General features: G+C 33.5%; 2 protein-coding genes across 3 annotated transcripts in view; one reads left to right on the top strand and one right to left on the bottom strand.

Moving 5' to 3' along the window:
• The window catches only part of LOC118186822 (uncharacterized), a 370,423-nt gene that overhangs the window by 120,097 nt on the left and 237,789 nt on the right, over window positions 1-12,537 (top strand). The window lies entirely within an intron of this gene.
• On the bottom strand, window positions 209-12,445 carry LOC118184045 (uncharacterized). Its single transcript, XM_035353680.2, has 3 exons — window positions 12,290-12,445; window positions 8,220-10,053; window positions 209-403 (listed from the first exon to the last, which is right to left on the bottom strand). The coding sequence occupies exons 1-2, from the start codon at window positions 12,305-12,307 to the stop codon at window positions 8,248-8,250; spliced, it is 1,824 nt and encodes a 607-aa protein (XP_035209571.2). The 5' UTR covers window positions 12,308-12,445; the 3' UTR covers window positions 209-403; window positions 8,220-8,247.

Below are 12,537 nucleotides of genomic sequence, written 5' to 3'. Positions count from 1 at the left end.
ATGCTGATACAACTTGAAAGACACAATTTGTTGTCCAAATAACAAAAATACTTGTCAACACTAATGTTTTTAATGAATGTAAACTTTACACTCATGAAATAAAAAACACAGATACCAGTTTCTTTTCCTTCAAATAGTGCAGATATTTGTTCTGTTATTAGCTAGCACTAATTATGAAGTATATACTATTTATGATAACAACAATCAATAAAATAAAAAATGTATTTATTCTAAATTAAGAATTTTTATTGAGCATTTTCAGAAAATTTCGTTTTGTCGATAACACTGCAGTTTCTCTGGAAAAATTTGTTTCTGAAAGATCTTACGATTAAAGTCTATTTCTGGAAATAAGTCATTGCATCTCAAAGCACAATTTGGGAACTCCTTAAAGATGTCAAAAATCCTGTAAAAGAAAAATAGAAAATTACTTAGTAGGGCACATTTTTTAGTAAATACAAGCTACAGCACAACAGTAAATATCGAGTTTTAACGAAAGTTCCCCGCCACTGCAAATATGGTCTGTACAAACAGTGCGCGTTAGCGTGTTTAAGCATATTTTTTCAAACGATTTTTGTCAGTTGAAAGAAAGAGATTTCCTTTAGAGCACTGTGTTGTGAAATTTGTAAAATAATATCGTTATCGTTATGTACAAGGTGTCTGAAATGGAACTATCACGCTACCAGATTAGAACCATAATTTACTTCCAGTTCTGTTGCAAAAGGTCAGCTACAGAACGTCACCAAAATCATGTATACAGCATTAGATACTGATGCTGTATCATATGGCGCTTGACAGTTTGGTACCGAAAGTTGAAAAACAAGGACTATGACATTCAAGAACCAAAGCGCTCTGGCCGGCCTACTAACATTGATGAGACCCACCTGCGACAACTTGTGGAAGAAGATCACCATGCAGCCACTCGAGGGCTTGTTAAGGATATAGACGTTAGTACCATGTCCATTAGTTGCGCTATGCATCGCATAAACTTGCCGTACAAGTTTAATTGCTGGGTGTTGCATGAGCTGACTCAACAGATAAAGGCAGAAGTGTTCGATCCTGCACTAATCTGTTCGAAATAAACGCAAGAACAATTTCTGGACCGGATCGTCAATTGTGATGAAAAGTGGATTTACTTAAACACCATAGGCTGAAAAGAGGGTTGGTCTGCAGCTGGTGAGCCCGTCGGCAGCGTTGCAAAGCGCCATTTGACTAACAAAAAAGATCATACTTTGTATCTGGTGGTATTGCCGTGGTATTATCCACAAAAATCATCTGGAAAAAGGTAACGCTCTCGACAGTAAGATGGACAGAGAGTTATTAGTTCGTGTTGAATCGGCTGTCAAGGCAAAACGTCTAATTGAATTCCGGCGCAAAAATTAATATTCCAACAAAGATAAGGCCAGACTACATATGTCTGCATTCACCGGCTGGAATCTGTATGGACTCGAATGGGATATTTTGCCACATTCACCATATAGACCCGACATCGCTCCTTCGGACTCCTGCCTTTTTCACACCTGCAGTTTGGTGTGAAAAAGGCAGCTCTTGCAGCCTTTCCTACCTTTTTCTCACCGGCACATCTTGCTGATGCTTTCTTCCATTCTGCACAAGAGGTCCGAAATGAGGTTGATCTGTTTTTTGGCTCTCGGCCACCAAGTTTCTGCGCCGAAGGCTTTGAAAAACTACCAAAACGTTGGCAAAAAGTTGATATATTTGGGTGGTGATTACTACCCTGACTAAAGGTATTGCTTTCATGTTTTTTTCTAACTTTATTAAGAACGTTTTTTGATGGAAAACTTCCGTTGCAACCATATATATTCAACATACTCATTTCAAGTGTGATTTTTTAATTTAAGAAGCCGCTAAAGAACAACATATTTATAGTAAAAGGAGATTATGATAAAAAGCTTTTTACTTCTGTCATAATAGCTCTAATAAGAATCGAATATATGTAGGTGCTTTATGATGCTAAATTCTCTCCTGATTTCGGCTTAAAATCACTTGAAAATTTATCTATGTTATATTTACTACAAACTATTATCTTGTATGTTTTTAATGTCAGCATCAAATTATAGTATTGATAGTATAAGCATATGGTTAAATTATAATTTAGAAATGAATAAGGCGATTCATTTAGAATTACTAAAACATCTTTAATTTCTAAGTTACATACTTGCGCCAATTTACATTCCTGAAAAACGCCAATATCAAGCGTTATTACAATTTCAAACAGCTATAGATTTTAAAAATAGAAATATTGGTATCGTAATTGAATTGATTATTTACTGTAAAATAACCTTTGGCAATGAGCTGAGAAATGTAATAATTTATACTGTATATTATTATCAGATATGAGAGCAATATTCTATAAGTAAATTTCTTCACCAATTAGTTGACTGCGATTCTGCTGTGACGACTACGTCCATTTAAGAAAAATTGCATTATATATACAAGTAACAAATATTATTTGAAAACAAACGCATTATTTCTGCAAGGTATAAAATTTTCAGTTCAGGCAAATGCGCCTCCACCTGGGAAATGCAGTGTATTGCTTTTTGTTTACTGTGATCCATCACCAGTTTTTTGACGTGTATGGAAAAATTACAGTGAAATAGAACTTTTGCATACACGATGCAATGGCAATGGCATGATAAAAGTTAGTGAAGGCGTTTCTTTTGTAAAACGCTGGTCAGCCTCCAGCAACCCAAATCGATTTTCATCTTTTTCTGATAGTGATCGTGGTTCCTTAAACGGTGACAATGTGAAAGGAAGGAAAGTCATTTGTGTTTGGTTTTCATGACAGTCAACATTATTCTAGGAAGACGTTTTCAAAATTTGGTGCCCGTTTACGCTAACTTCCCTGATAAAGAGGGATATTCAGAATAAAATGAAAATAAAATAATTCATAAAAAAATAAAATAATAATAAATAACAATTTTTCTTTCTTTATTCTCCAGTTGCAATTAAATGCAGATAATCTCTATTAAAATCAAAATAATTTAAAACAGAGAGCGATGTAACTTATTTTATATGACAAAGTAACTCGACGATTATCTGCTTTCCCAGGCGATCTATGACGTTATCCCTGCTTTAGCAGGGAAAACTTCATGGAGGACTATTTCTGACGTTATTACTGGTTCGTAATTCATGAATTCAAGTAGAAACATAGCCTAATACCATTATTGCCGGTCCTCACAGCCATAGGAAATAGCCTGGGATGCTCTTTCAAAATTTAATTATCTTATCTAGTCGACTGCTGTTGGGTGGCCACTTAACTCTGCTTTTCACAACAATAATAAATAACACAATTGAAATGAATTTCTTTCTGAGATATGCTGTACCGTGGTAGAGAAAAATTATATAAGCAAGACTCCATTGAAATGCAAACGCATTGCTCTAGTGATCGATTGCAAACAGTGCACATGAGATAAAGCCTCAAATATCTGAGACAAATGGTCCTTAGAAATGGAAAATACAAACGGTCACTTGCGTAACGAAGCTGGTTGATAAAACTGTATATGTCCATATTCATAAGAAGAAAAGTTTCAGGTTGATGATATAGCCTATTACCCTCACTAATCAAAATCACAAGGCCCCAGCTTACTATCAAGTGATGTAAATTTAAGTATATTTCGAAGAGAATTCTGATCGGAGAGTGGGATGCTCTAGAAAATGACTGCATAACCTACAAGATAATTCAGTCTTGGCACAGCAAGTAATTTCGCCCTCAAAACCCAAATTAAGCTTACTTGCGAAATTTTAAATTAAACAAAATATTACTTCTCTTGTATTCTTTATACTTAAGTAGAAGCAATATCATAATTAACTTTTAATTATATATTTCTGTTTCTAAATCATAAATTAACATTACCTAATTATTATTAAATGAATTAATTGGCATAAAATTATAATTCATTCTTTTAAAATTCTACTCTTAATTTATATTTTTAACCGATACTTGTTATTAACCTTTTTTGATTTTAAGCGAAAAAGTTAAATGCATTCCGAGTGGAAAGACTCATTACTTCTATAGCATTAAATAAATGAATGCATATGGTCGGATTAATTTACTCCTGAAAAAAGGAGGCCGCCACCAGTATCTTGAAATGATTTTCGAGTTTTCATTAGAAATTTCTCTTCCACTTGATCTGCAGAAATTTGCAATAAAATTTTCATTTGAATTGCAGATCCTTTTCTGTAGTTCATATTTTATCTATGATAAAAATATGAATTAAAATATAAAAAAATCTTTCAAACTTAACAAAAATTAAAATTAAATGCTTCCGACTTACAGCATGTATTTTATATCAGACGTTTTTCTTTTGCGATGTAACTATTTTGATATGTAGTACCTGCGCAAGTATTACATATACTATTATCACAGGCGACTAAACATTTTGGGATTAATATTTTAAAAAAGTCCCTCAGATCTGCCATATAATTCACAGCATTTACTATTATGACATCTTATCTTGCATTTCCTATCATATCGTTTGTTGTGGATAGATTTTTCTATGATAATGCCAATGATTGAATGTCAAGATGTTGATGATATAGCTGTCCTTCATAACCTCGAATGGATGAGAGCATTTAAATAGTTGACATATGTTGCCAAAAATATCACTTGTCTCTTCGAATGATAGCTAAATATCAAAATGATATTGTCAAAAATATTATCGTATATGAGCTTGAAAAAAAATCTTGTTTTTTCCCCTCATGCATAGACTGCAGAACTGAAAGAAGATCGAATTTTCGTATGTCATGACTAGATGGAAGATACTGAGAATTTTTTTGAAAAAATTGTGAAACGGACAATCACCTGCTTGGGCTTCATAAGGTTCGCCGCAGTTTACAGAAACTTCGGTTTGGAAATCTCGAGTAAACACCATGTTAGTGACTGTTTTTGATTGCAATTCCTTGTGAATTATCGATTCACAAGGAATTTATTTGAGGAACAGACATTGAATTCCTTTTTTGTAAAGACGTAATAAACATACTTCTGATGAGAATTCAGTGAGTTAAGCTGAAGAAAACTCTACTTATTAACTGGGTTTTACTACACGGTAATATGCCCTCACACAATTGTCTATGCGTCAAGCAATTTCTAAGTTATACGAACAGTTATATGAACTTCCCAAGCGTCGTATAGACATTCAAGGATTGAGAATTGTAAGGCTGTGTATGTTGTTTCTTCAACTTTCGATTTTGTGCAAACTTAAAATTTTGTAGATTCACTCTGTATATACGTAAATACGAGTATATATGTTCACAGCAACATGACAGTAATAGTACAGATGGTGTGATTCTAAAATGATTCTTCTACGTATCATTTAACGGTACTTATGTATTATCACAGCGCCTTTAGTAGAAGTCGCCAAAGATTTAGAATACACCAAATTCTGTTAACCATGCGAGTAGCAATTATTCAGGCAACCATGCGCATGACAAATATTCAGTTTGCAACATCTCCATTTCTGTATGTGTTCTTTTTGCTGTATTAGAAGTTTCAGAGGATTTTAAGGAAAAAGTAAGAGTATTTGTTGTTTTAAACAGGATTTTAAATTTTGTGCTTGTGGAATTTTCCGATGATAGGCGAAACAGAAGTGAAATTTCTACTGCAGTTCAGCATTTTGTCACGCTATTGCTAAATGAATAATGGATTGAATCTTTTCTAAAAGCGATCACTACGATTTTTCTAGAATAGAAGAAACAAAAACTTGTTTGTAACTAGATTTACTAACTGTTTTTTGGGAGGATAAGTATATAGTTAAAACGTAAAATATACGTGAACGTTAAGCTATAGTTTTTTAAGACAAAAGTAATTGTTCCTTTCCTTCCGTAAAGTTCGCCAAACTGGAGCAAGGTGGTTGTGATAGTACGTAGTAAGTACCCCTTTAACTAAGCTCTTTATGCTGTGCGATTAGTTCAGATTTTGTGTAAATACTGTCTTAAAAGCGGTGGAAAATTTGGTTTTCGTATTTTCGAAGACTTTTATTTCTTGACAATGCTCGGCATGATTAATAATATCATTATATGAAATACAAATCTCACGTAAGTAAATACATAAGTAAGACTGGATAATTTATATGCTGAGAAAGTTACGTTTACTTAAACTTTTCCGTGTACTTTTTCTTAAATGATACCTATTAAGTAATTAATGACCAATCTTAGTCTTTTGGTGAAAGAAACGTAGATAGTGTTAAAACACTACCATTTTGGCAAGGAATAAAAGCAAGGAATTTAACTGATATTTAGGAAAAAGCTACCACTAAAATTAAAAATTTTAGATGATTCTATTTTTTCATTAATAAATCTTTGGTCTATCTTTAATTTTAATTCCACAAAATTTCGTATTGCATCACTTCTTCACTGCGTTTTTTCACCGCTCTCTATCGAAATTTACTAATTCTTAGTAATTTAGAGATTTAGTTATATACTGAATTCGATCGTATTAACCGTATTATAGCAAAGCGCACTGCCTATAGGAAGCAATGTATCTTTTCTCTTTATTACATGCTCCGCCTATAGACACTTTACAACGGAAAGGGATGATTGCTCTGTGGAGGACGTTTTAAGGAAAATGGCTCGTATCCACGTTACAAATGAGAAAAACTACGAAAACGTCCATGCTGTTTGTCCCTTCATCAGGATTAGAATCCCGGATCGAATTACCAGTGTTCAGCGGCTTTTATCTCTCGGTCGCTGGTAGACAAGTGGTGCGTTTTGAAATAACCAAGGTATTATAATCTTATGCCTATGATAGGGGCTCGTCACAAAGAATTTTGTAATTGAAAGTATCTTTTTTGTTATTTAAGAGCAGAGTCTCTAAAATCTTGTACAAGTTGTTCTTTCAATAACTGGAAATAGAGTTCGGGAGAGCAATTAATATCTCATGGTTTTATCTGCTTAACCAATGGTCAGCCAAAGTATTTATTGATTTATTTGCCATGAATCAATAACCAGCTAAATATTTTAATTAAAAGGTCCAAGAAGATATTAAAATCCCAAGTTTTTCAAAACGCAACTGTAAGTTTTTTGTTAAGAAAAAAATTCATACAGAATAGAATTTAAAAAATTAAAGGGAGAATTTTTTTTTCTGAACGGGTTGCGAGCTACGAAATGTTTAGTTCGTTAAGGCAAAATAGGTGAGTGCCATATCTTTTAAGATAAATAAATATCTTCACTGAGAATTTTCTAAGACAAACTGGGTTGTATTCACACGTAAGGAAAAATCGCATGCAGCCAAACCATTCGCCTGGAACTGATTTGAGAACAAATTAACAGTGTTTAGTGATCTTATCCATTTGGCAATTAGTGTACATAATATAAACTGCAGAGAAATTAAAGAAAACTTTCCTTTTAACAACCACGAGAAACGATTTTATACGATAAAATTTCTTTTAACAAAAGAATTCTAGAGAATTACGGAAATTCTTGAGCTGTTACATAAAATTATATTAGTAGAAACTAAATCTTCAGCTTCATGAAAAAAAGGAAAACCAGATTGAATAGCAAATTTGCTGAATATTTTCTTCTCAAGTATTGCAAATTTATAATCATTATGAAAAAAATTTCATTTAAGAAACTTTAGCGCCTCTGAATGCACGATACGGATGCACACTGGAAAATACGTAGGATGTAAATTAAGGGTCTTTATTTACAGTCTTCGCATTCTTTCAGAATTAACGCAGGGTCTATCAGATATGTATACAAACGTCACTTCCCTTAAAATATGCTGAATTTCAAATAGTTTCAAGTCGTATTAACTATTATTCAGAAGAATCATTGTTTAGCACAAGAACAGAACCGCAATATAATTAAGAAAAATAAGAATTTTAGTAAGATTATAATAAGAAGTTATTATAAACCACTAATGTTACAATTCATTTTTGAGAATTTTGATCGGAATACATAAACTATTAAATCCCGAGATTGTGATTGCTTAGTGGCAATCAAAATAATAAAGCAAAATGTTTAATATGCCAACACATTTACTGCGTTACAATATTAATTTCTACTTTGTAAATATTCATGATTTGCTGGCTGAGCTCATATGTAATGTTCTTATACATAAGTCTGCAGACTTGCTTTGAAAGCTAAGATTTATAATAAGTAAGTGAGCATTGTCTTCTTCTTTTCCCAATATTAGTTGAAAGTTATTTGTTAAATACTTAATCCATTGTATAATTGTATAAAATATAAATGCAAAAAAGACTCACTTGACATTAAAGGAATTCAGGAACTTGTCTAATTGATACTTTTGCCATCGTAATTCCTTACTGTAGGAAAACTGTAGCTGCCACCATATCTGAAACCTCCGACACCACTGTATCCTAGCGTGGATGAACCGCTATAAGTACTGATTGGCAAAGTAGACACACTACTGGTAACAACAGGTTGGCTGGTTTGCACCACAGCAGCAGATAAAGCAGGTTCAGGAGCTGATATAGCTACCCTGGATGGAACCTCCTGAATGTTTTCGTAAGATGTTGGAATAACATTATAGGAAGTCTGGGCGACTTCAGAAGCAGGTACGTATGAAGTGGTTGCAGGATAAGAGTATCTGCCCGTTGCACTGGAAACCGAACTGGTTAATGTACCATAAGCAGCGACAGAAGGAGCTGAATATCTGATACCTGGAGCAGAATAACGAACTTGACTGGTAACTGGAGCAGAATATCTGACTTGTTGCCTTGGAGCTGAATATCTAACTTGTGGTCTAGAGACAAGAGCTGAGTAGCTGGAAATTGGAGCTACAGGAGCAGAGTAACTGACTGCAGGTGCAACAGCTGGTGCTGCTTGTTTGGTATAAGGTCTGACAGCTGGTCTGATAAATTGAGCAGAATCTCTGACAGCTGGTCTGAAAACAGGAGCAGAATATCTGATTCTTGGTCTAGATACAGGAGCGGAATATCCGGTTGCTGGTCTGATAGCTGAATATGAAGGTCTGCCAACTGGGCTGTATAAACTAGTGGCTGGGTAAGAAGCGTATTCAGATCGAGCAGCACCGGAAGTGTACTGAATCTTAGGTACTGGGGCAGAATAACGAATCTGAGATGCCGGGGCAGAGTAACGAATCTGAGGTGCCGGGGCAGAATAACGAATCTGAGGTGCTGGGGCAGAATAACGAATTTGAGGTGCAGGGGCAGAATAACGAATTTGAGGTGTAGGGGCAGCAGCGTAACTAATCTGAGGTGCAGGAGCAGCAGCATAACGAATCTGAGGTGCAGGAGCTGCGGCATAGCTAATACGAGGGGCAGCAGCAGGAGCAGCTAATCGCCTCTGAGCTCCTCCAGATCTATATCGGATTTGAGGAGCTGCATACTGACTCTGAATAGCGCCAGTTGTATACTGGATTTGAGGGGACTGAATTACACTTCTAACTTGAGGTGCGGGGGTATATCGAGACCGAGAAGTATAAACACCAGCTGATGGCCTTCTTGCAGCTGGAATAGAATAAGATTGTCCAGATGGGTAATAATATCCTCCGGAAAAGCTTCTGCTTGGAGACACGGCTATCTGACGACCAGAAATGCCCCCTGAACCTCCTGCGTAACCACCATATAAACTGTAGCCACCAGAGATTCCGTATGATGATACACTAGAAGGGACTCTTCGTCTTACTGGGTAAGAATATCCTCCAGAGAAACTTCTGCTTGGAGAAACAGCCACTTGATAAGTGCCTGCCCCACCTCCTGAGTAGCCACCATATGAACCGTAGCCACCTGAGATTCCATACAGTGATGCACTGGAAGAAGTTCCTAAACCTGCCGAACTTACTGTTGTTACAGGGTAAGAATATCCTCCTGAGAAACTACTGCTTGGTGACACTGCTACTTGATAAGCACCTCCTGCACCACCTAAATGACCACCATAAGAACTATAGCCACCTGATCCATATGATATCGCACTGGAAGGAATTCCTTGACCTGCGGAACTTCCTACAGTATAACTGATTGGAGTTTGGGAATCATATGTGACATAAGATGGGCCACTTAAAGTTCCATATGTTGCTAATGTACAATTTAAAATACAAAATAGGATTACAATGCTCTGAAAGAAAAGAAAAGAAACATTATTAAAAACAAATATTTATAAAAATTTTTAAAAAATGATTAAACACTAAAATTTAATATCAATTAGAATGTCAAACTTAACATTAATAATTCTGTTTTATCCATCAAATAATAAGCGAGAGTAATTTTTTTTTCTGAATTCAGTTTAATAGATAAGGGCCATAAATTCTGTTATGTAGAAACTAAATATGTAGAAAATAATATTTATTTGTATTGTAGTCTTCCTGAGCTCAAAAATCTCAAACTGTCAGTGTATAGTGGTTTTATTTGTCTTTGCGATTAATTTATGAAAATATTAAATATATTATGTAATTTTGAACTAAAAATATTAAATGATACTTGTCAAATAATAATAAAATGTATGTCAAAATATATGTAAATGTATAAATGTCAAAGGCTAATAATTAAAATTCTCTTTTGACAAGGGTTTCTGGTTATTTTATCTTAGTGCATTTGCCATATTATCACTCAAATCTATCTTTTTTTAATCTCTGTTTCTTAAGCAAATGCGCTGCAAATATATAGTAGCCCATGATATAAAAGTTTACTTATTGGCATAATTCAATCTATATATTTATTAATTTAAAGAAAGTAATAACATTTAGAACTTCAAGTAATTTAATTTTTCAATTAATATTTCATATAAATGCAATTTTACTTCTTACTCGTATGAAATAGTTGATTAGAATTTCAGGAAATTTTCATTGTGTAATAATTGTATCTGCAGAAAAGGACCAATTATTATGATTATGACATAAGAACTAAATAAAGTTGAAATCATGTGAAAATTTCACCTCGTCGTTTACCGTTGTCTCAACTAAAATTATGATGATTATCTCCGCAATACTATTATGTAATATATACTTAGGCAGCTGGGTGAGAAGTTCAAGAAATTTTGACCACTTTTGAGTATGAAATGATAAACTATTATAATATTTATAATAGGAAGTAAACTAAACTTTGTGTTAAATAAAAGTCGATTTTGGGGTCTAAAAATAAAATTAATTGTTTTTTTAGAAAAATTAATTCATTATTTTTAAAGTTGATCATTTTAATTGTATATTCTCTTTATAATTTCAAAACGAAATTAGTTAAAAATAGTGATTTGTTTATACATTATGCTGAGTACAAGGCTTATTATAATTTTATGTCTAAAACGTTCATTTATTTTACTTATTAAAAATATTTTAATATCTGGAACATAAAGTAGACATAGTAGATACAGTACCAAGGATACCCAAGCAAATGTGCAAAATTTCATGATCATAAACTAGATATTTATAGTAAAATTATCTAGTAAGTAGTAGTAGCTATATATATCTATAACATATTTAATGTGCTACAGGTTTAGCATATTTTAAGATTTTAAAGACCCTATACTCTCTTTTCGAATTACTAGTTGTATGTATTGTCTACTGAATCACAAGAACGAATGGAAAAACGCCTTTAACTTTCTCGAAAATGACCTTTGGATGTATTTTGAAGGCTGATTTATAGCATTTTTTTCCTTTTGCTGGCTAGTCTATTAAGACGTTTATTTTAATACACGTATCAAATATCTGATACAAAATTATTTAGTGTGAAATTTCGGATTCTAAACATCATTTTCACTCGTCGTGTTGATGTGAAGGAAAAGTTTAAATAAAATGATTTTTAAATATGCTGGAACAAATTAGGAGCTAAAGTTATAAGTCTGGTCTTGTTGCGTAGGAGTTAGAAAACTCAACTAGCAGCTGGGCAATCTGTGGTTCGAGTCCCAGCGAGAGCATAATTGTAAATGTTTCTTTCTCAGATTCCTCTACAAAGTGGAAAAAAAAGTTGACGGAAGGAGTGTTCTGCGTTGTTTGCGCATCACTAAAGTTTCTTGACTTTTTTCCTTAAAGCATAGTTTATAGTAAAGAAAACTAAACACTCTTGGTTTATGCATAATTTTTAATACAGTATAAAAAAGACCTTCGAAGACAAAGACATTTATTTCTGAATTGAGCTTCGGTTTTCAGGTATAAAAATAAAGAATTTTGAGATAAGATTATTAATTTTTCAACCGAACTACAAGTTTTCATATTATAAATCGTGTTTGGTTAGTAGTATATAATTAAGAAAATTTATTTCATAATATGGGGCATATCATAAAACTGCTACAGCTATTACTGATAATGCACGATTTTCATTATTTTAGAGCTTTGCACATAAAATCTTATAAAAGAACTTACCAGAACCTTCATCGTCATGGAAATATAATGCAAGAACACTTCTAATTGAGTAGTGCCCTACTACTGCGTCCCATTTTGGTCTGCAACTGTCTTTTATACTGGCTATAAGCCTTTACACCCTATGCATGTTAAAATTGTATTATAATATCGCCCTTGACCGAAACAATAGATTTAAACTTTTTTCGTTTAACTTTTACGAGGGAAATATATCTAAGTAACCGTGTTCTACTTTAATATTTTCCCCCAAA

This window comes from Stegodyphus dumicola, chromosome 8, assembly GCF_044657685.1.
Source record: "Stegodyphus dumicola isolate Sdum_Otavi_A_Nest chromosome 8, ASM4465768v1".
In the NCBI taxonomy this organism is placed as follows: Eukaryota; Metazoa; Arthropoda; class Arachnida; order Araneae; family Eresidae; genus Stegodyphus; species Stegodyphus dumicola.
This window is presented reverse-complemented; position numbering and strand designations above follow the sequence as displayed.